The sequence below is a fragment of the Haliaeetus albicilla genome, chromosome 2 (assembly GCF_947461875.1).
Source record: "Haliaeetus albicilla chromosome 2, bHalAlb1.1, whole genome shotgun sequence".
NCBI lineage: Eukaryota > Metazoa > Chordata > Aves > Accipitriformes > Accipitridae > Haliaeetus > Haliaeetus albicilla.
The window spans coordinates 14768379-14793457 of record NC_091484.1 but is presented as its reverse complement, the minus strand read 5'-3'; the positions used below and the strand labels follow the sequence as shown (position 1 = coordinate 14793457).

Sequence of the window (25079 nt, the reverse complement as noted above, 5' to 3'; positions counted from 1 at the left end):
GATCTGAGGAAAGAGTCCTGGAGAATTGAGTTGGATGCCTTTGCTGCAACCAGAGGGTTGGGAGGGATGGAGAAGGCAACTGTTACTGCTGAGAGAAACAGGTCACCCCTCTCCAGCTCTCGGAAGCAGCAGCTGTATCGCTGACCTAAACCTTTCTCCCAAAAGCAGCAACCTGCCAGACTTTCCAGGGCTCTGACATTGACAAAGTTGTCCAAAGGGCCACGTCTGCTCTGCTAACCCCTCCTAGTCTGCCACCCCTGGCAACCTCCTCCTTTGCCTCTTCCTACAGTTCGTCTTTGTCTTCATCTTGTGACTTTGTCCTATGGACAAATCTGGAAGGTGTTCAGCAGGTCAGCAAAATGAATGTATTTATATTCTGCTCTTTTAGTGGAAGTCGACTGCTTTTTCGTGTGAATTGATTTACATCCAAAGAACAGGGCAAAGAGTTAAGTATGAGGATCCCTATGTATCACTTGTTGGAGTGATTTTGCTTCTCAATGACCTGTCAGAAAATAATTGAAAGAGGAACCTTCCCCACTTGCTAAGTGTGTGAGGAGCCTAAAGAGACCACAATGAACTTTAACTTTGCCCAATTATGTAATTGTAAATGCAGAGTAACTCCATTTCCTCTAGACTTCGCACTGGTTCACCAAGAATGGAATTTGACCTTAAGTTGTCAGATTTTAAGAGAAGTTTAACTAAATGTTAAAGTACGGGATGGTTTTAACGCATAGATGCTACTAGCTAGTTGCATTTCTTGCTACAACCTTTCCTTTTCTGCACATTTCTCATGAACTTCAGAAAAGTGCCCTCTGTACTGTTCTGTTGTTTTGCTTTCCTTACAACTAGTCACCACCATTGCCTGAAAAATTCAGTCCCCAGTTTTCCATTATAATTTTGTCTTCTTCCAGCAGGCAGGATGTGATCAGGAATATTCCCTGCTTTATTTTATTTTGAGATTTGTGTATTTAAAAAGATGAATCAACTTCTGAGCTCTATGTGACCCCTTTTTAAAACTGCACAACAACATTGCTTTAAGCAGTCAGCTGAGGATTACTCTGCTACAGACAGTAAAGGTATCATTAAGTAGTCTCTTTGCTGTCTTGTAGTGGCTTCTGTGGATCAATATACTACAACTTTTTTCTCAGGGAGCAGGAGAGTGACTCAGGAAAAGTGAAGAGACAAACCTCTGAAGGTCACCCAACCCAAGCCTGAGGTTGCAATGAGCTTCAGCAGTAGCAGAAGCAAGTGATTTAATAAGATTGAATATGGCAGATGTACACCATGTAGCATATCACAGTAGAGAAAAGCCAGAGCTATATTCAGGCAAGCTTATGTGTTCATAACAGCCAATTGAAGCACTCAGTGGAGATTTGAGCTCAGGATACAGAAATCATATACCTCCTTAGTACTACACCCAACATTTTTTGCATAGAGCTCATTCTTAGCTCTGTGCTTATGGTGTCACAGGTACCCCATCAAGCATGAGCTCTGCTAGCTGGAGCATCGCTATGGTAGAGGTAACACGTAAACAGTCATCAGAAAATAAATACTTCCATCGTCAGGCTGTGCGTGTCAGCATTTTGTTTCAGATTGACATTTGGCCTGTTCCCTAATCTGGCAAAACCAAGCTCTGTTTGTTTTGTTGTGTGTCCCCCCCCCGCCCCGAACAATAGTTGGGGTACAAGGGATGTTGCGGTAGTGAGGGAAGAAAGCAAGAGAATCCATGAAGAAGCATATGATGAAGTTTGATTGAGTTTCATGTTTCAAGTTTCACATGAAATAGGATGTTTCATTATGATTGCAGATGAAAATCTTAAACTGCTAAGGACTGTGTAGTTCTAAGCCAAAGCTGATAGAAATTGCTACAGCCTCTTGTGAGCAGAGAGGTTTGATTTAAGTCTATTTGAAATCTTGTGAAAATAAGAGCAGCAATATGTATATATAGAGATCTTTTAAATAGAATTGGTTTGCATGCTATGACCTTGTGTGAATGTTTTAATCCTGAAGTAAAATTCAGTTGAATGAGTTACCAGTATCGAAAAGCAGGTTCTCAAATAAATCTGCTGGCAGAGCTTTAAATACGACCATATGGACTACATTGCTTTATTTTTAGTTTCAGTTTCTGGACTTCAAAGTTGTGCTTCTTAGAGTAATTCTCATCTGCTTTCAAATAATTCCTCTCAACCCTTTTTCATCTGCTATACTGGCATCTCTTCTTGTTAGGGACCAAAATCTCCAACCCTAACTCCTCTAAACAGTTCTTAATGATAAGTCTAATAAAGTCACGGAGACATATATCATGAGTAACTGGTTTTTACAGAAACGGGCCATAAGCATTGTGGTAATCTCTAGGCTGGAGTTCTGCCTTCAGCCTGTCTTGTGTTCTGCTGCAATCCAAGACTGTAAAATCTGATTGTGTAAGATGGTTGAGTACCTGCAGCTTCGGTGAAACCAGTCAAAAATTCTTATTTATAAGAGCAGCTCTTTTAGCTATTTTGTGCATACATCATTATGGGTAAATAGTTACAGGATTTTTGTGAAGCAACACTTCATAAAAAACTTCCTACAACATATAGGAAGGGATATTATTGTGGCTGAAAGAGAAGGCCATAAAGATTTTTAACATGCTTTAAGTGGAAATATAAACCCAGGAGGCCTCTATTCCTAACTTGCTAAGTCATTGTGCAGGATTGACATAATTTTGTGTACCTCAATGTATCATCATTAAAATTTAGTTGCTTACGATTTGAGATCCTCGAACAGAACTTGGTTGCGTGATGGGAAGAGAGGGATGCGGAATTAGGAGTTCCTGTCCTGGTGCACTCATTGCATCAATGTCGCCAGGGTGATGCATGAATCGTTTCAGAGGAGTTACTCTGTATTTACACCAATACAAATGTTGTCTAAAGTCTATACAGAATTGCTAGCTTCATCACATTGCACTTAAGTTTAATGCACTGTAAGATATGATGTGCAATGTAAAATAGCAACCCAGCCATGTCTGAAAGTTTTTGTTTTCCTAGCTGAAGCTGTAAAACACAGACAGCAATTCATTTGATTTAAAGGAGGTTTTGCATTTAATGACAGAGACCTCTTTTGCAACAGTATTTTCAACAGCAGCAACCCATATCAAGGCTTTATTCTTTCCTCACCAGGAAAAAGAATGGAAATGTTTTCTGTGTGGGGGTTGTTTTTTTGTTTTGGTTTGGTTTGGTTTGTTTCTTTCTCCTGGGCTGGGTAATGGTTGCAGAATGAAATTTAATCAAGAGTGATATCAGACCAGAGAAGTATTTCTAGAAATACATAGATTCATGTATATGTTACAAGAACTCAGTTTAATGTTATTTATAAGAAAAGGGCACTCAGTAGCCAATATGTTGTTTTCCTTTTCCCCTCAACTGATCAGAGTCCTGAGGACAAGATTTCAATGTAGGAAGCCCCTTCAACTCCCATCGTAATTTCATACCAATTTTAATTGTTGTGGTGGTTTCAGCCAGGACTTTCTTTTCATGGCAGAGGTTCTGTCAAAGGTATTAAGCTAAATTTATACTTGCATCTTCTGAAATAACAGGGTTTGTGCTGAATTTATTTCCACCGTCTGTGGGACATTTGAAAAGAAATAAAACGTTATTTTATTTATAGGCATACCTCTGTATAACCACATACATACATAAATATCTCCATATATTTCCATGGATGGTGGGATCTGCCTGCACAGGACAGCTTGCTAAATCAGAATTTTAAGAGAAACTGGTTTTCTCATTAGATGCTGGAAAAACAGAATCATCAATCAGTGCTTATGCCAGTCTAATGAAAGCAAATTTTAAAAAATGCAATTAAAATCCAGAAAGGAGGTGAGATTTTATTTAGAGCATGTCTGTGTGGTGATTGCAAGCCTAAACTTTGCAGAGGGCAGTGTTTGCTGGCTGTTTATACCAGCATATATGTATACTGTATGGTTCTTATATGGACCTGTCTTGTCTAAAGTTTATGTGGTTGTTAAGTAAATGTCCTCCACAAATAGTGATTAAGTTGATCAAGTAAAACTTAGAGAGCACAGCCCTACATTTCAAGACCCCGTGTTTGTATACACACAGTACAAAATATTCAGAGCATCTTTTGACTTACATCTACGTTACATCACTTTCTGGTGTCAAAGTAACGTTTGCTTTGTAAGTAAAAGTGGTGCGGTTGCTCCTCACTCCTCACTTCACCTTTACTCTGGTGAATTCCCTCTGCTCCTGCAATAACCTGCACTGAGTTTGGCTTCACCCTGGCAGGTGCTAAAAAAGTGCAAGTAAAGCTGTCTCCACGCTTGCCTGCAAGTGGAGGATTTGCCCTTGTAGCAGCTATAAGAAGCAGTAAGCTGCCTATGTGCTCAGGCCAGAGAATATTCCTCAGCTCTGCTGAGGTTACAGTCTGCGCAAAGGGAGCATGTGGGGAACTGCAGTTTTTGGCAGGACCATTGGAGCACGGGGAGGAGATACCCCACCTGTCAGGCTGCCAGAAGCTGTACTGCTTTTAACTCTCATTCCTCTTGCTCGCTGTTTAAAGACCTCTAGTGACTGAGATTTCACAGCCCACCGGCCCAGTTGGCTTGAGAGATGGGCAGCCTCTACTGCATATGGATTTCCTAAAGTTTAAAATGAACTGCCCTTCCCACAGGTTAGCCCTATTACTTTTTCTCAGCCCCTGTAAACAGGGAGAACAGCTTCCCTGTGGTGTCTTTTCATATGTTTGAAGACCTGTCAGCCCGATTTGATTTTCTTTTCTCTAGATTAAAGATCCATATTGCCTTTGGCCTTTGCTTGTAGCTCATGTTTTCTAGATTTACCTTTCTTGTTCTGCCTTGTATGTGTCCCTTTGGCACCCATCTTATTTGAAGTGCAGTATTGCAGCAGAGGCCTTAGTGATCCTTGGTCAGAGCAAAAAGATTACCTGTGCCTTGCAGACCATAGTGCCATGTATAATCCCTCCCTTATTTTTACACCAGCATGAAACTGTCTGTCAAATTGAGTTTGTGATCTACAGGTTTGGGGGACAGAGGTCCTTTTCAATAGAACTGCTATTAACCAGTGCTCCCAGTTGGGTATTGCACGGCTGATCACTGCCTGCCTTAAATTTGTGCAGATTTCATCATAAATAATATGTATACTCCTAGCAGGCTGCTGCGCACAAATATCTAAAAGGAATTGTATTTTGTAGCTTTCTTAAACTGCATATTGAAAATGAGGGCAATATGCAATTCTTGTCTGTAGGAGGAAATTTCATGTTTAACTTACGTGATCTATACCTAATATCTAAATTACCTGTGCATGCAAATCTACATTATAGTGTATATAATCCATCCTTGTGAAACATCTAAAATTAAATCTGTCAACGTACATGTACAAGAGCTCTTTAGGAGTGGCAGTTACAAATTTAACATTCATGCATGTAAAATTGATATAAAAAGTTAGAGTTTGAAGCTGCATTTAAAATATAATCCTTGAAGTTTATCCAGACCTCTGCAAAACAGGAGTCTGATCCTGCAGATACTTCTAACTGAAAGTGTTGCTTAAGCTTTCTGATTAATGCCTGTGGCAGTCAATGGTTTGTGCTTGATACTAAGCTTGCATTCCTTGGCTGTTAAACTGGAACTCCTGCAATTTTAATATAGTGCTTCAGCATTTTATATCTATTCTCTGATAGGAGTAGAAGTTTGAAAAACAGCTGAATCAAGTCTCCCATCTTTTTTTTTTTCCCCCAAAAAATTCTCACTGAATTGAAGTTCACTGCCAATAGTTCTTATCCTTGCTTTAGTTGGGTTAACTTCAACTGCCTGATTATACAGCTGGTTTCATTTTTTTATTCTGCTTTGAGCATCTTTCTGTCTCATCCGTTGTGTGTGTATAGTGCCTGTAAACATCATCTCTTCATTTACAAACCCTCTTGAACTGAAAAGAGCAACACAGTAAACCCCATCCAGGGACTCCTGTTTTCCTCTTCGCACACTGTCCTTACGCTTAAATGTAAAACAGCCATTAATATCACCTTATTCACATTTTGACATTTCAGTCTCTTCACCCTGTGTTGATTGTATCAGACTCTTCTTCCAAATATCTGCCCGGTCCTTTATGTCTTCCCCTTTTCAACTGCATAATGCATGAGACGGAAGGTGTCTTCTCAGTGCCTGGTGACAGACTGTGCCAGGTACCCACTGGCAGCAGCCTGCGGCTGGCCCGTGATTGACACTAATGCACTGATAGCAGTTTCATCTGAGTGTTGCAGTTGTTGTGTTTAAGGGAGGCTGGTCAGTAAGAAGAGCAGGAGCCGTGTCACTGATGCAGCTTGTCAGTGATCCACAGAGATCCCTTGAAGTGCCCTATTTTTGGAAACAGCATTTCCAGATAAATGCTTTTCCAATTCCAAAGGCATTTTGACATGCTGGGAAATAAACCTCTACCTAGCTGTGGGCTTAAGTCACATCCCTAACATTCTAGAAAGTGCTAGTCATTTGATTTTGTAATCCTTTCTATGAATTATAATGATGGTAAGGACCAAATAGGCTTAGTCCTGTGCTGCCACTCTATCCAGACACGTAACGGAGGCAGAAAAGGCACATTTAGAAACCAAGAGCCCCTTGATGTGTCTGGCATGCTTAGCTCTGAAATCCTCAAAAGAGATCTGTCTTCCTTTTCCTTCTAAATTTAGATGAAGAACTTTTACACTCTCGGAATAGAGAGGGAGAAAGGTTAAAAAGGATAACACGCTGTTGAAAGAAAATAATAGCGTTTTCAGATGCAGAACAATTTTCTGTGTGGCTTCTCCCTGAACATGTGTAAGCATTAGCTGGTCCACCTGCGAGCAGCCTGGTTTGTGTGTGCGAGTTAGATTGAGAACTTTAAACTCATGTCACCTTTTCTTTTTAGGCATTCAAGCCAATGTTTTAGGGGCCTCTCTGTCTTCTACAGGACCAGGTAGAACTGCTTTGCATAGGGCTTTTGTAAGCAGGCCTTTGGGGACTAATGGGCTTGGGTTTGGGGTTATTTTTTCCTGCCTAGCACATGCAGAAATGTCATTGCTCATTCACTGAAAGAGAAAACGAGTCTGCCAGTTCTGGCTCTTTGTAGCTTGTTGGCATCTCTGAAAAGATACCAGGCAATGGGATTTACAGATAATTATTTCCACAAATAATTTAATCTGGATTAAATAAGGAAGTCACCCTTTTTGACTCACCATTTTTAAACACCAGTAGTGGTCGTCTGTAATGGCTCACCCCAGCAGTCCAGAGTGCTTGTTATTAAGGACTTTGGCATTTTGGATTAGTGTTTCCCACTGAGAAATTTTAATTCCTGTTGCCAAAGAATTCACATAGCCATGTATGATTAGCAAATCTAAAGGATTAAAATAACCGCCTAGCAGGGTTAATACACTTCAAGACTATTGTTGTTACCTCAGGTACCACAGCACAAAAAAAGGGGGCTCCCATGGCTGCAGCTCATAGTTAATAAATCTGACTGTGCTAACATTGCTGAACACTGGAAGCAGAGCTTTTAACATCATTAAATGCCAGCTTTTTGCTTCATCACTCAAGGACAGTTACTCTGTTTGCATCTTCATCTGCAGAAGTGGATACACCATGGAGATTGTGTGAGACCTAAATATGCACTCTGTAATTATGTTCCCAATTTGAATAGCTATGGTTTGAATTGAAACCACTAACTGTAAAAGCCTGGTGGAGCAGATGAAACAGGTGTATTTGTTCAAAAGTTTGCATCAAACATTGGACACTTCTCCATAAATCTGTGCTCTCCTGGTCTGGATTATCAGTTTGCCTTAAAATATTCATTTCCCACAGACACAGGCAAAGGTTTTTGTTCTCTTTGACCCTTCCTTGCACCTGAGTGTAACTGGCCTAGCTACACATCTCACGAAGGGCTGGGGCTCAGCTGTGTGCTTGAACTTGCTTGTAAATGCCACTCTGACATGTGCTGTGAATAAATAAAGCCTGTTGGAATATGTTGCAAGGAATATCCCTTAAAGAATCTAATGAAGTTTAAAAAAATGGGTAGTATTTACCATAAGCATGTCATTTTAGTGAAGAAAAACCTCTTTGCAAAATAATTTAGTTGTTAGGATTTTTTTTTTCTTTGAGTTGGAGGAAAAAAAGAAAACTAAAGCTCCTTCTTACAGTAATCTCTTTTTCTCCCTTTTATTTTGTTTTGTTTTCTTATCTACGGAAGTAGCGTAAGCAAAGTTCTTTGCTGGTGCTAGGGATTTGTGTGATATTTTTTCAAGGTGCGGGTTGTAGAATGTCACACATTCATTTTTAAACAGTTTTGCTCTCTGATATGAATGAAGCACAGGGCAGTCAAATGTCAATGGAAGCTTAGCAGCTCACTTCTGCTTCTCTCCATTTTCTTATTATTACCTGTGTTTGCAAAAGGGGAGCCTCTTACGTTGTTGGCTTTGTTAGTGTTTTCAGAGCAGGCAGTGTTTCTGCTTTTGCCAATGTTTTTGACGTCTCCTCAAAATAACACCCATTTTCCCAGAACAGAGGCATATTTGAACATTTCTAAAATAACTTCAACCTTTAAATTGCCCCACCCTTCACTAACTGTCGATCCTCAGTGCAGTTCGGGTGTGTGTCAAAATTTAGTAGAGGCTGCTGTCCTCATTGCTCTGCTTGGGGACAGGGCAAAACTCCTGCTCCAGCTCTCAGGTTGCACCGAGTCAGGTCGCAGTCTCCACCGGGGCACTCAAAGAAAATCCCCGGTGCAGGTTTCCCCGGGGATGGATGTAGATGTCCCATTTACCTCCTGGTGAGCGGTTCTGATCGCTGCCCTCATCCCGGGCCCTCTGCTCTTCCTGAGCGGCTGACACCCACTCCAGGGACTTTACCTATGCCACCCTTGTCAAGGATGATGTAGCACTCCTACTGCTGGGGTGATGCAGGTTTGTGCAAGATGAGTTACCGGAAGGGACAGCTAAGCTCAAAGACTGGTATCGCTATATTTATTGTGCTCCACAACAGTTATATTAAAAAGTTGTGGGGTTTCCTCTTGTGCGGCCTGCCACATGCCCTGCATGTCTGACCAAGTGGGATAATTGTGGTTTTCAAAATATTTACTCATTGCTTTGTTTTTAATGAGGGAAAACTGACCTTGATTTCTCCCCTCTTCAAAACACCCTAAAGGAAGCTAGCCAAGAAGCAGAAGGAGACTCAGACCAGCACGCAGAGGGAGATGGGTCCCGTGGCTACTTCCGACAAGACCTCTACCAAACTCAGTGCTGTTCACAATGAAGAAGCTTTTTCTTCCAGCTGCCAAGATGTTAATGGATTCAGTAAGTTTAACTTGCTTGCAATGGATATGTCCCCCTTGGAGAGCTCTAGGTTCTTAAAAGGACCTATTCCTATGGGCACAATATTGAGGAGCTAGGAATGACAGTGATAGAGATCATTGCAAAAGCTCGCTAGAAATCAGTAGTCTAAAATGTCTCTGACCCTGCCTCTATTTTAACTGTCAGATAGGTGGAGAGCATTCCTTCCAACTTTAAATCTGCTGAGAATAATTTATGAAGTCTATTCTAATAACTGCATCAGACAGTCAAAAAGGCACATGTTTATTTGTTCTTCAGAAATATTTTTTCCTTTGTGAGTAGAAGAGTCAAATCAAATCACTTAGCTGACTTGCAGGATGAAATAACGTTTTCTGTATGAAATTGTTATGAAAGAAAGCATGGTCTCCTGGTTAGAGAAGTGGAAAGACAGCACTTCTTCTTTTGTCTGTGTTCTCAGTTTATTCTTCACACGGGTTCAGTAAAACTAATCTTAGTTAATACTTGTAAATCACTCAGACCTCTGTAGCTGGAAGAGCAGCACAAAGACATACTTTAGCCTCACTAGATCCAGATTGAGTGCATGGTGGATTGCATGGTGGATTTGTAACTTTTTCGTATTAAATAAATTTTAACTTAGACACTATGGGAATGTCACTCCTTCTTTTGACACTTAGCCTGCTAGTTTGAACAGGGGACAGCTCTGAAACACAAGTATGTACTATAACTCTTTTGTCTTTCTTAAACATCTTTAGTGAAGTGTTTTTTCCCCTAATTAATAACATGGAAGTGCTTATGGTACAAAATATGTTTTATCATTGAAACCTTTCTTTGTAATCTCAGATTAAGTGGGACAGGCTGAGTGAATTCTTCTTTCCCCTCTATCTGTAGGTCATGTCAAATTCCATCTGCATGTGTTGCTTCTGCCACTCTGTGTAACATACCTGTGAGATGGATAAATAGGTGTTTGGGACCGTCAAGTCTAGCAGTGAACACTTCTCTCTGATATTAAATTGACTTGAGTCAAGATCTAATTTTCTCAGGTGCTGAGTAGCTATATCTTCTAAAGAGACAGCAAGAGTTGTCAGTGGTTCATATCTTTGAAAGACAGGATAGCAGAAGACAGCATTGTAACAGACATCCTAGAAACAGCAAAGGTAGCTTGTTTAAAATGTATGGGGAAAATGAAGTTTTTAACACTTTCTTCAGAGTCTGGATTTTTTAAACTTTGGGGAATTTCTTTTTTCCAACCAGAAAATAAGAGATGAGCTTGAAATGTGACCACATTTTTTTCCCCTTGGTATTTTGAGAGACTAATTAAAACAGCTGAGTCATTTACTTGAAATGACAACTATAGAAAGTATGTTGTATCTAATTTTGTAAAAAAGCAACCCTCCAGGTTTTCTCTTTTTTTAATCAGTTAGTCCTTTGCTTGTCTGACATCACTGCAGATTTTATCACTACCTCCCTCTATAACACAGCCTGAGTCAAGTTATGGGCCGATTCTTTTCTTTTTTTCCTCTTCGTATCCCTGAGAAACAATTACCAGTAAGCCTTCATGACTTCTCCAAACTTTTTAGTGCCAAGTCCAGGATGCTGAGGTGTTGGAGGTAAGTTCTCTTCTGTGCAATAGTGTGCACGTGCTGATACAGGAATTTTGTGGGTAAAAGACTTTATTTTTAAAAGATAGCCTTAATAGAGTTTAATACCTGAGGGTTTCTATATGGGCCTACTCTAACTTTTGAACATAATAGGATTACTTCTTTACCTTCCTGCTAACTAACAGAGTTTTATAGGGGGTTATCCATCCTAGCTTTTGAAATCAGCTGTCTTAAGCAGCAGTCAAATTCCTTCTTAAATTGTCCTTTTGCCTCCCAACAGTAAATAGCATTTGCAGATATCTCATGGTAGGTAGTCATCCTCTCCATCTTGACCCTCAGTTATGGGAGCCTGAGTTGACTGTAGCTGTGACATGGAAATACCCCTCTCCTTTTTGAAGAAAGTCCACCAAGAGAAGCTAAGTGTTTTCAAGCCCAAGATCACCTTGCTAGCTCACAAAAGTGATAGAATAAGACAGCTTTTTAAGTACGATACCTCACAATTATTGAATGACTTGCAAACAAGTTTATGTCCAGACAACAGTGTCCTTGCAGGGCATGTGTCCTTCCCTCCAGTTTTTCCTTTCTGTCCCGATAATTTTAATGACTTTTCAGACAGAACAAATTCAGTGAGTCCCTATAGAAGCCTTTTTCTTCCCATAGTCTCTCCATCTTGGCCACTGGTCTGCTCCTGCTGCAGGAGGACTTCTGTTGTTCCTGGGGCCGTCCTGCTATAGCCCCTCCGTTTGCTGCCTGTCTCACTGCCTTACAGCACTGTCACCCCACAGGGAGCTCCCACCTGACAGGTCCAGCAACTGTAAAGGGTGCTGCCTGGTGCTGTGCATCATGAAGGACAGCAGCTGCCTTTCTGCTTATCAGCCTCTCCTTTTCTGAGGAGACATACACCTGGCTGCTTTTACAGGCTACTCTGAAAAAAGTGTGCAGTGTAGTAATGGTGATTCTTTCCCCACTAAGAGTTACCATCCTCCTGTCTCTGCTGTTGGTAAAAATGCAGATGTCTTCACCTACTCTATCTCAGTTTTCAGTAGAAACTCATGCAAAAGGCATCATCCATAAAGTCATGTTTGCATGCAGTAGAGTCCTTTGTTGAAGCCAGTGCAGTGCTCAGGAGCACACAGTCCTGTTGGACGTTTGTAGTTTTGAATTTTTTCATTTGGCAGAGGTGTTCATTAGCAAATGTAATTACATTCTGGATGATCTGTAGCCTCTCTGCTGGAACAGGGAGACCTCAGGTCTTGCTGAAAAGTGGAAGAGAATTGGGCATTTATCTTTCCTGGCCCAAAGCAAAGCCCCTCATCCCTCTTTCCGTTCTACACTGTAACTCATTACTCAGACTGAATTCTTACTGGTACATACAGGATTTTAAACTGAAGAGATTTTATGGACTGAGCCTCTGTCTCTGACACCATATGGAATCAGAATATGTGTCTGCTGAAAGATAGATTAGTCCATGGCTATTCCAGCTTGTCTGGTTTTGCCCACAGATTATGTGGAGGTGAAGCAGGCTTATCATAGTTGTTTATTTTCTCAAATATCTTGCTTTTTAAAAAATAGAAAAATATCCTAAATCCATTAAAGGTAGGTGATGGTACTTGCAGTGTTTGGGCCTGCTCCTCAGTTTGCAGGAATATTTGGAAAGCAGCGGCGTTTTCCTCTGACTGGTGCAGCAGAGTCACGTGTAGGCATTGACTCCGTGCATGGTTAGTACGAAATGAGATGACAAATTGGAGACAAGATGGGCCTAAAGTTATCCACCAATATCTGTGCCCTGACCAGAAGGGTGTGCAAGGGGTTGTTATTGCACAGAAATTGTGCACAATTTGGCAGCCCATCCATGTGATGGGAGAAGCAGTAGTATGTCATCTCAGCAATGATGCACTAATGATGTCCTGCACAAAGAAACTGCGCTTCTGGGTTTGCAGTGCTAAAATACCATGGAGCGGGCTTGTCCAGGAGAATGCTGTGTCACTAGCACAGCCATCTTGACATCCTTTGGGGGTTTCTGGCAGGAACTGTTTGATTCTGAGGATTTAATCTCTTAAAATGCAGCCGGTTTTGCTAGAGACTGATCTATTAGGGTGTGCTTAACTTTTGTGACATCTCAGTTTGGGAGGAGACGGCTTTCCAGACAATTTCAGGAGTGAGACTTGATACAGTTTAGGTAGATAGCTTTCATGTTACAGACAGAAGCAGAATTTGAAGACGGCATTTTGGAAGCTGTAGGGAACTGAGTTTTGCATTAGTGGGCACTACTGTACAGTTACTAAGTTAGTGTGCTTTTACTAGTGAGAACAAGGAGGTAAGAGGGAGATGTAGGTAAGTGGCACCCAGGTTGTTAAGGATCACTTTTAGCCAAGAAACATCTAAATTCACACTTTTCCATATCCTGCATGTTTTTGTGATGAATGAAATGTAAAGGTCTTCAAATTTGCAGTAAGTCACAACAGACAATTACATCAAGGTCTAGTTTTTGCTTCTATCCAATAGATAATTTTCACTCATAGTTAGGTTATGTGCTAAATGGAGTCCAAGGACTTGTAAGATCATGACCATGAGATGTTTTCTTTAGTGAAAAATTCTAAAATGAATTTAAAAATAAAAAATAAAGCCAAATTTCATTGAAGGCATAAAAGGAAAAAATACCAAAATCCTTTTTACTGTTTTTCATGCTGCTTTGGGATTTTTGTGGGGTTTGCTAGTTCAGAAAACCTTATGAAAAGTAAGGGAGAATAATTTTCAGAATAGGAAGGAGCCTCCACCATTCTGCGTGACTAGAGGGATCTGTGTGGCCTCACATGACACTGCAGGGAGTATAAAGAAAATCTTAAATGAAGTCTTAATCCGTACCCTGATGTAAAATCCTCTGTGGAAGTGTTTCCTGTGATTGCACACACTAGTGCTGTAAGAACCTCTGGTTAGGTAGCAGCACTGTGTACACATCTCTTGTTACAGAAGCCACTACCAGAATGATTTTGAGAATGAGCTCTCCAAAGTTTTGGGAAATTTTTTTTTTAATGTGTTTTCTTCCACTTTTTCTTCTAAAAAAATAATCTAGAATTTACCTCCCAGTCTCACAAATGTGGTTCATTTCATAAACCTCAGTTAGTAACATTTTTAATCAAACTCATTGAAGTGAGGTGTGTATCTTCAGCTGCCTAAGTAATTTATCGTTAGCAATTCCTGAAAAGGCAGTATGGCCCAATGAGTTCTTTTATACTCCCAAATTTCAGAAAAATCAAGTCCCGCTCCACGCCTTGACTGTTGACTTGCTCTGTGACTTGGGCAAACAAATTACGTTTTTTAGACCTTATTTTATACATCTGCAAAAATGGCTGTGTTCCAAGTACGGTAAAGAGAGGGTCTGATTTAAGCTGACACACACAGGGGAGAAAGTGTAAGAGGCCCCAGGTGAGAGATGCTTTATGGTTTGTATGCAGCAGGGGCAGAACTCCAGCAGACTAAGCTATGAGAAATTTGATTATTTTAATGTGTTTTCAAGTGGTGTAAGTTTGAAAATATGGCAGGAGAATGTAGAACGGGAATGAGTTCATTTACTGGTTGGCTATACACTGCTTAGGAGGTAATTTGGCAGACTTTATGAAACTCCCTAGACTAGCAACTTCTTTGGTTCACCCCATAGAATAACTTGAAATTTTTAAGTGGTGTTTGCTCTAGAGAGACAAAAATCGCTTCTGAAAGTACTTTGATGTATTCTGAGTTTTATCTATTTCTATTGGATTATGGAATGGTTTTTCCTGTGTTATCTATTGTCATCTTTCTGATGTACTGAGATTTGTATTAGCTTGTTTCCCAACATTCTGAGGAGGAGATGAATAAATACCTGTAACTCTAAGAGTGAATGCAGAATGATAACAAAAGAATATGCCTTCAGAAATGATGGATTACCATAAGAATGTACATGTATGCTATTGTAGATATAAACCAGCCTCATAAATTTACTATCGAGAAAAGAATCTACTGTGAAGATGTTGAGTCCTGGCTCCTTTCCCTAAATATTTGATTAATACAGAAATAATTTGGGGATTCTTGTCCAGAGAAAGCTAATGTTTTAATGGGAGAAAGCAGGGATGCTTGTCCTGCTGAAAGAACCCAATTCACAGGGGAAAGGATTATAGGATTTGCTATGAACAGTCCTGGGTTGAAGAACAAGTCCCTTGTTATCGTGTATTGTTTTAACAAAAAAATTTGCTACATTACCTGTGTATTTTTGTGGTACTAGTGTACATTATGTTTGAGCAGGCTTATTATGCTGTTAATACTGCATTTGATTCTCTGTATTTTAGGATCTTTCTCCTAGAGACAAAAACATAAGTTTGTTCCTTCAGTTAAAAAAAGGATATCTAGAATATAGTCCTATATGTGTATCCCGTGTAGGAACACACTGATTTACAATAACTATAATACTATATTTGGGGTCTGGAGTGCTTATATTAAAGAAAATCCATCATGATGACAATGTAATAAATGTAATATGCATGTCGAGATGAAAAATATAATTCATTTTGATAAGCCTTATATATCCCATATTACTGTGTTCTTTGAGGAACATTCTCCCTGTTCTCTTTCTCTCTCTTAATATATGTCTAAAGTCTTTTCCTTATGTCTTTCCTACCTAGCATCACCCTCTCCTTGTTCATTTTCTGTCCAAAGCAAAACCCTTCAGAGCAAATCTTTGTTGAATTCCTACTACTCAGGTACTAGTGCCAGACTTTTCTTTAATTTCTAAATTTTCTTTGCTTTTGTATGTTTTCCAATATGACCTATAGACTGAATCTTCTGAGTGTGAGATACAGCTAACCTTGTTTTCATTTTTTGTAACTTTTTTTCCTATTGATCTTCTGTTGATTTCCATTGATCCGTGTCGTGTGGGTGAACGGAATTCCATCTCAAAGTATCATCAGACACTGTTCCATCGACCACGCTGTTAGGTAAGAAGACAGGTATGGTCTACTGCACTTCATTGGAGAGCAAACACACTCGTATCTTGATAATAACTTGGAGAGAGCACTGTTAAGTGGCTGGGCTCCAAAATCATAATCAATCCTGTGGTCATGTGTGTTGTGTTAATTGGAAAGTCTTTTGTTTTACTCATGCCTTATTATTGCTATTAATTGATTTTTTTTTTTTTTCAAGGAAGGAACAGTTCAAAAATTAAGGTTTAGGAAGTATTTCTTGTTTCTGTGAATGGGATTTGACATTCTGGGCCAAATTCCCACATGCCACCTTGCCTTTGGCTTAGTTTTGACTCACGTACATGGTTGTGTCTGTGCAGCTGGCATAGGATCATAGAATGTTTTGGGTTGGAAGGGACCTCTAAAGGTCATCTAGTCCAACCCCTCTGCAATGAGGAGGGCTAGCTTCAACTACATCAGGTTGCTCAAAGCCCCATCCAACCTGACCTCGAATGTTTCCAGAGATGGGGCATCTACCACTTCTCTGGGCAACCTGTGCCAGTGTTTCACCACCCACATTGTAAAAAATTTCTTCCTTATATCTAGTCTGAATCTACCCTCTTTTAGTTTAAAACCATTACCCCTTGTTCTGTGAGTGAGGCTCAGCTACATGTGCCTCAAGGCTTGTGAATATAAGCAAGGATTTGCATGTCCAAAGCAGGTGGGAGCCTACAGTTTTGGACTCAGTTGCAAGTATAGAGGTTATTTGGAGAAATCAGAGGCTGGGTTTGGGCAAGTGGCCCCACCTCATTCTGTGTATGCTGAGAGTTAAATGCTAAATATTCAAGCAGTTTGGTATAGATTTGAGAGGATAACAAAAAGGCAGGTTCTGGGAGGCAAAGGCTGTTCCATGGCTGCTGGTAACTTTAGAGAGAGGTGCTAGTGTTCAGCATCTCTGAAAATTAGCTTTTCTTGTTCAGATGATAAATAAAGCATCCAGTGCGCAGCTCTTAGCTTTTAGATTTTTAAAAATCATACGTTTTTACAGTAAGTTAACAGAGACAGCAAAATTGGCAGAAACTGTTAGCTGATAAAAGAAGTTATCCAGAACCTTACTGGAGGTGTACCTTCAAAAGTGAGTAATAACAGCCTACAACTTTAGGCTCTCCCTGGAGGATGCTGCCTGCGTGTGGAATTTGAAGAAGGCAATTCCTCTGCTATGAATCAGAAAGATGATGTGTGGTTGATCGGAATCTAACCAATGGTATTTATCAGACCTGTCATTTTGGATTATCTACAGTAAATGTTCACTTCCAGACACAGTAATCTACCGTGGCTGCTTTAAACATTACTCTGAGCATGTTGAAGGCCCACAGACCAGGAAGAAATTACAACTGATCGCATAAGTGCTCTGGCTTACAGACTAACAGCCGGGACACAGAGGCTTGGAGGGACTGCCACAATACACACATTTATCCTGCTATCTATCAAAATGCTGATGGCAATTGCTGAATGAGCCATCTGTTAACGAGGTGGGGAAGGAAAGTAGTCCTTTTTCCAGAAGGTTTGTTCTTGTTTCCCAGAGACTCAGTATTGTCAGTAGAAAAGTCTAAAGGTAGATTTATCTTTTGGCTATAATTTAGAAACAGGGCCCAGACCTGCACTTTGCTGGAAGATGTCAAACTGCTCTCAGTCTGGTAGTCAGCATCTGTGAAAACCGGACCCTCATTTGAGGGAGCTGGTTTCCCCTCTCTGTTCCGATACTGAGAATTACAGTGTGAACTGCACACTTCATAATACAAAGCTCAAGGAGCAATAGACAGATTCAATCTGTACTTCTCCTGGGAAAGCAAACGCCAAAAAAGCCCCCCAAATTTTCAAAATCCCATATTTTAGAGAGGAAAAAGAGGAAATAGGAATTAGACTGGTCTTGTGCTTATGTATTCAAAACTCTTTCAAACTTAACTTCTACTAACCACTATATCTGAGTAAGGATTAATATCCCTGGTTTACATGTGGGAAGTTAAGTATAGAGCACTTTTAAGACATGACTTACACAGAGTGGTCACCCCCCCCCCCAGTTCCATCTGAAGTTAACAGCCACAGGTGCTGTGAAACAGCCCTTGGCATTGAAGAAATTTCTATCTTGTGACTTAAAGACAAATTAAAACCTTGGTGTTCTGGCTTCTTGGACAGATTCACCAGACATTGGATATTGCTGTATGAGCAACGTAAGTTTAATTTTTGACGTTTATTAATATTCTTTCCTGGGAAAGAAAAAGAGATCTTAAAAAGGGCATCAGTCATCCCACTACCAATATCTGTCTTTGGGCACTACCTGCAGTTCAGTGCTATTTGTTCCCATCTGTTATGCCTTCTGCTAATAAATGTTCTGTATCTGCAATAGTGGATGACTCCCTAGGCTTGGCTGTGACATGATTTGTTGGTAGTAAGATATAGGGGATTTTCGTTTTGCCTCTACCCTATCCTGTGCTTGATTAATACTGGTTTATGTAATACATGTTTTTAGCTCTGTAGTTTTCTCTTCCAGTTGGAGACAGCTCTGGATTTAAATGTTTTGCACAAACATCTTCATTAGAGAAGTGAGTATGTAATACTAAGAAATAAAGGAGGTAGTTTTCCATATTTTTAAAATTTCAGCAAGGCCCACGTGGTACCAGTACTGTAAGGCCTGAAGAGGAGGTAGTTCAACCTTAGAGGTTGTTTTTGGAGAAAACCTGCATGGCTAATAGCTCTCAAAGATGTTCAGCAGATGTCATCAAGGGAGTCTCTTCAGGGGAACCAGCATGTCCTTCCCTTGCATCCCTTAACATCTCCTGGCAGTGTGTAAGGACATTTACCCTTGTTCTCATTTCAACTGCTCAAGAGGATCCAAACAACAAGAGTTGCTGCCCTCCAGAGAGGATGAAGAGGGCTGCAGTACCTTGTAGTTCCTTGCAGATAGGCAGAACAAGCAGAGAAAGCTCACTGTCATGAAGTCTCACGCAAAAACTGGCTTGTGTTTAGAAATGCATAGAAATTTGCCCTGAATTTCACTCTTCTGTAGGTTGGATGGGCTTTTGCCCATGCCTAGTCAATCTGCTGTGGGTATATCCACAACCTAATGTTTGAAGAACTAAAAAGATATTAAGAAGCTGATACTGCTTCATTAGCAAGTGTCACCATTACTGGCTTTTTAAATTGCAGGATGGGTTGGTTTTTTGCAACGGAAGCTCGAAAATCAATGGCTTGATCTGTTCAGTTGTATCTGTAGCCTCCCAGGCCATGTCAGCCTCTAAGGACCTGTGGGAGAGGCTTTCACATCAGTTTGCTAACGGCCTGCAGCAGAATGATCAGCAGAGGCGCATGCCCTCGTAGGCTGTTACTTGAGCTGAATTTCTCTTAACATTTCTTTCTGCCTGCAGATGATCAGGTGGCTTGGAAAACTCTCTCTTCCAGTCTTTAGTGGCTTCTAGTTTTGTGTGCTGTTTTGAATTTGCCAGTAGTTTTTCAGCTGTAACTAATGAATTGCTCTGTGAGGTAGGTAGATCTGACAGCCCCTTTTCACCAAGGAGGCAGAGAGATTTGACTTGGTGAGGTCCATGCATTTGAAGAGCTGTGCCATTATGCTACGCCCAATAGTCACAAGTCTTAGTCCATCTCACCAAATCACCCTCCTTACATCTTCAAGGGGATTTTCTTCTGTGCTAACTGATGAAAAAATGTATGCAATAGTTTTTATAGGATTAGAATACACTTGTGTAAGGTGTTTACCAAGCAATTATTGAAACTCTTGTTAGAATCTAGAGAAAATTACTTTTTTCGGCTTTTTTTTTTTATGCACATTTGGCTTCTTCATAGCCTTTGAAATGAAAGATGCATCCTCTGCTCTCTGTCAAACCTGGTGTCAGAAGGCTTTTTGTTAAGGAACGTGCCTTTTTATAGCTCAGTTGATCTCATTAGACAAATGATGTTTTGACTTTGGTTTGCCATACCACTGTTTGTATTGTATATAGCATATTATAACTGGATATTTGTCATATAATAAAGCCTTGAAGCACACAAAAAAGCAAATTAATTTTACCAGCTTGCACCATATCCCTAGTGTAAGGGGAAGAGATATTAGCCATGCTGTAGTCATCCTTGGAAGATGTCAAATAATTGACAACCCTTACTCTAGTGTAGAGAGACTGGATATGTGTGTAATTGAATCCATCACAAACACCACTCAATATAATTTATTTTGTGCAAAGGATGCCTTACCATGTTACACACTTGCCAATGCTAAGAGAATGAAAGTATAAACAGAGATGATAGGCCTGTTATTTCAGACACAGAAAGAATTCATGGATATTAAAGCAGAAGTTTTGAAAGAAACTTCTCTACATATACAAGATGACATATTGGTGCAGCATTGCTTTTAGGTGTTGGAGGCATATGTTAGTTTTCTGGTCAGAAGGCAACATCATACTCTGTCCAGATATCTATCTCTCAGGCTAACAAAACTACATTTATGAAACAAGATGACATCTATAAAAGGATCTAAAGTTTCAGTCCCCAAAGCTGCTCTGGATGAGCAGGTGCCCTCCCACCAGCCTTACTGGGACATTGCACAGGGGTCTGATCATACAGAGCCACTTTCAGGCTGGGAATCTAATTTCTCAGCTGCTCTTCATCTTATCTGTGACATCTGTGGAGGAGTTTATCAGTTTTTCTGTGGAAGGAGACATATTTATTTTACTTGTCTGGGTAGCAACAAAAGCATATAATACAAGGTGTTGTAGCAGGAGGCAAGCAATAATATTGCACCCTCAGGGTTATTTGTCAAGTGGGGAAAGGTGCCACCTAGCTGGCCTCTGCTTCAGCTTTTCTCTGCATGCTGACCTCCATTATGTTTCTCTTGGCAGAGTAGAACCTCACAGCTTACGTCAGCAAGTTCATGATTATTTCTCCAGCAAAGAAGAGAGTCGCAGAAGCAGCATTTTGTAAGCAGGGAGAGCCTGTGAAAATTAAAAGTGTAGTCAACATTGTTAAATTTGATTATCTGCAGTTATACCCTCAACAGATAAGCTGAGATGCCTGGAGAGTTTCCCAATCAGGCTAGTTATGTGAGAGCCAGTGAATCATTGATTTAACATCTTATACAAAATTTCAGGGTATTCTGTGAACTCTTAGGCTGATAATGGAAGTGTCAGCTTCCAGAAATCAAAATATCTGTGTTGGCAACAGACATCTTAGTATGGGGAGTAAGAGTGTTGCACTAAAAAGGGTTAACAAACAAGCTGACAACATATTTTGCTATTGCAGCTGCTAATATTAGAAGTGATCCTCTTACAAACAGCATGTTTCCAGCAATGTGCAGAATACCTGTTTTATTTACAGCTGCACAAACAGAACAGTGAAAAATTGGAAATGGTTCTAGGAAGGAACCAGAGCACTGAACAGCCTGCCCTAATGAGACTTCAGAAGCTCTCAATTGATTTACTTTATCAAAGAGAAACTGAAGAAGTGATTTGATCAGTGCCTGCATGGGTCAAGATTTCAAATGCTCAGAGGGCTCTTTAATCTAACAGGAGGTATAATAAGATTCAGTGCCTGCAAGTCAAAGCTAAGCAAAAATCAAATTGCAATTAAGCAATGTTTAGACAGTGAGGGTAATTAACCATTGCCACAACTTTTGGGGTCAGAATGGAATCACCATCTCTTGAAATGTTTTAATTCCGATTATTTCTTGGAACTGTATTCCATCTTTGATATGGGTATGTGTTCCTATCAACAAAACGAGGACATATGACTAGAAATAAGATGTGCATATGAAGTATAATCCAAAAAAACCCTGATGCACGATTAGGTATGTTTAGTAGTTTCTAAGTATTAGAGTGAATTATTTCAAACATCTTTAAAAAATAATTTCTTTTCTTGATTTGCTGTTCTCACTGAAAGCTCATAAAAGGCACGCATGCTTTAGAGGCACTGCCGAAACTTTAGTGAAAGTCTTGGCCAATTTGAGTCCTATAAACTCATCCTCATTTGCAAGGGAATGGGGGCATGTTTGTCAGAAAGGGACGGAGAGAAGGGACTATGGAAGATGGCTGTGACTTGCCTTTAGTGCAACAGTTAAAGCAGAAGCCTGACTTTGCTGAGGGGCTGGTATTTTTGTTGTCCTTTCCAGTATTAATGGTACGAAAAGGAATGAGATGTGGTTTATAGCTTCAACCTGCAGGAAAAGCAAAGCCTGTTTGCAAGCCCTCCAAAGATACTTCTGGTTGATTGTCCTAGTGAGAGATCAGTTTGCTGCTACCTCCCCTCCTATCTGCATTTTGAATTGTTCACAAAATTGCTGTAAACAGCACATCTTGAGAGAAGGTGTCATCCCTTGTGTGAGTGCCTCATTAACCATGCTTAAGTTCAGGCTCACAGTGTGATTAGACGGAGAAGGAACAATATGTTTCTTGCATCAGGCTTTATTAGCAGAACATATGAATGCTAGGCTTGCCTCATACGTAGCAATTTGTCTCCATAAAAGCCCCTCCACTCTTTCCTTGGCCCAGATAAAATGCTGGTGGGAATAACTGACAGCTGTCCTCAGCTGGTACAAGTGTCGGGCTTGGGTTTTCTTTCAGGTAGCGCAGAGGCCATTGAAGATGTGTTTGTCACGAATGTCCAGAGGAGGTGATCTGCTGCCTAGTTTCAGCTCTGTGTGTAATAGGGTTGAGAGTAGGATGACCCAGATTGTGTGACACTTCTTTTTTTTAAAGCAGAAACACTTGGCTGGGTGAAAGGCACACAAACGGTGTGATGCCATGGACCATGCTGCAAGAGCTGTTACTACAATCAGTGGGTTTTGTACCATTTTTTATCTGTCTGACCAAAGAGATGAGAAGCACAGTTGTCACTCTAAACTCAAAGGCCAGAGTCAGATCCCTCTTTACTGCAGAGCAGCTTCTTCTGGTTCCAGATTCATAATGTGGGTACCTACTTTGAGGGAAGTTATTCTGGAAAGGGGGGGGTTACTGCTTTCCTGGTTTTCACCTCTCCCTGTGATACTTCTTTCTGAGAGGAGAGCCAAGTATACCAGAATTAAAGGATCTGATGAAGAGAGAAATTAATAATTGCCTGCAAAGGAGGTGACTGGTCTGAGCTACATTTTACAAGTAGCCTGTGCTCTGCTTGTGCCCTTACCGTATTAGCACTAGAACCGCACATTAGTTTTAAGACTCCCTCTCGAATAGGGATATTGTAATGTTTTTTAATTGGGGCTGATAAAAATGTGGCATTACTTGCAGGCTCCTCGGAGAAGCCAATTGTGAAATTGGGTTTGTATTAAACCTAATGATGGAAAATTAAGCATAGTACGTCTGTTGGAAATGGTCCGCGATAAAAATCTTCTCCTCTCCATTACAGGAGGTTAATAGGGAATAGGGGAGGAAAGATGCACTGGGAAAGCGAATCCAACTATGGGAATTAATAAGCCTTGAAATTCCCTCTGTTCAGAGTTCTCGCACTGTCATTAGTTGGAGCATTAGGGATGTTTATACAAATGCTTTGGATGTTACTCTTCCTTAAATCCCAAATTTATTCACATTTTGTATGTAAGGGTTGCTTTGCTAGAGCTGTAGCTCTGTAAATCTCTGAGTGTCCTGGGAATGTGACTGTGTTCGTGTGAACCTGGGATTCAGAAATCCTTAAATTCAGTAGCCTAATCTTCAGAGCAGATGATCACTTTGTGCTAATTTATTTCAGAAGCAGCAGGATGTGTTCAGCATCTCTGGTAATTCAACCACCAGACTTATTTATCTCACCCTGGAGATCAGCTAGCCCTGCAGCAGTGTCCACTGCTGGCATTCCTTCTCATAGTCCTGCAACTTCAAAACAGAGCATATGCCTGTCTTGATATCTTCCCCCTAATATAACAGTAAACCAGCTAAAGCATTATGTGTCATGTTTTGTCATGTCGTTGTTTTGCCAGCTGCTGGGAAGGCAGTCTAATGCCCTCATCTGTCTGCTCCTACCCACCTTTGCAATGAGGGACGCGGCAGAGATCCTGACTTCTGCTGATCAAAACTCCATGGTGATTTCTCAAGGATAGCAACGTTTACAATAGCATTCTGGCCATATTTCTGCCTCACAAAAATCACCCTGAAATTGCAATTTGATTTATTTAGTCTTTATCCCTTCAAAAACATGACTGTGGTATTGCTGACAAGGGATAGTGTGTAGGCTCTTTGTCAGTAAGCTTTCTGTAAGAAACAAGCCTTGGTATGCAGTCCTAAGCAGGTTTTATGGACAATCTGTGGGAGATATGTTTTCTGTTTGCTAATAGGTTGGGTTTGGGTAAGACCAGAATGAATTGATGCAGACCGTTAAGGCCTGTATGTGCGAAAGGACCCGAGTATCTCAGATGCCTGTAAGCATAGGAAAAACCAATGGTTTATTTAGCCAACTGTTTACCTTTGGTCAGTTCTGCTAGATAAGAAATGGAATTTTTCATTTAATCTGAGTTTCTGTTGTTAAAAATAAATATTGTGACAGTCAATTGTTTGGTTATTTAAGTTCTTTTCTATTAGTTCACCAGGAATATTTTGCTGTCTATATAGAGTTTTGCTGGGGATATGAGAGGTTACAATTCCATCTGCATAGTGACAGAGATTTTTTTTAATCCATTTCTTTCAAAAAGAACCTTTTTCTGTTACTTTTACATGTCTGAAATTTAGGTTTCTGCATGCAAGATAACTATATTTTTATACTGGTTTATTATTTCTGATAATAGTACATCTTTGTAATTGACATGTAAATTTTAGGCCTGAACTAGCCAAGCAGTTTAATTTGCCTCTAACATCCTGTGTGACTTATTTGAAATGCTAATAATTTGTTTCCTATTAACTTGGGCCCCTTTCAGTTATCTCATGCTGTACACCTCAAATCCCGCTTGAATATCTTGCTCATCTCTATGTATCTTTCAGTCACGTTCTTTGCAGGTTTGTGAAGAAAGGTATGTAATTCAACTGGAGTCATTACACAGAGCTCACCCTTACAAAATGTGCGATTTCACTCTATGTGCTGTACCCTTGTTAGCCTGATTGGCTATTTACTCTGTTCCTATCTCTTTGGGTTTGTCTCCTCAACACAAAAAAAATATTCAAGTGTGATTTAGTCTTTCTAGGCAGCTGTAGGCAAGTGTGTGTTTCCTACTTATTTTTTTTACTTTCTTGTGCCTGCACCA

The 25079-nt window shown here is 40.2% G+C and overlaps 1 protein-coding gene across 6 annotated transcripts in view; it reads left to right on the top strand.

Annotated features, from left to right (window-relative positions):
• PTPRT (protein tyrosine phosphatase receptor type T) overlaps positions 1-25079 on the top strand; it is a 501782-nt gene that overhangs the window by 432008 nt on the left and 44695 nt on the right. For 2 of the 6 annotated variants that reach the window (XM_069807218.1, XM_069807208.1), the window contains exons 16-19: positions 6915-6962; positions 9182-9330; positions 15581-15658; positions 15857-15892. In XM_069807218.1, coding sequence (XP_069663319.1) covers positions 6915-6962; positions 9182-9330; positions 15581-15658; positions 15857-15892 — 311 coding nt within the window. The remainder of the gene's footprint in view (positions 1-6914; positions 6963-9181; positions 9331-15580; positions 15659-15856; positions 15893-25079) is intronic. The other 4 variants (XM_069807237.1, XM_069807226.1, XM_069807245.1 and 1 more) reach the window with 3 other exon arrangements.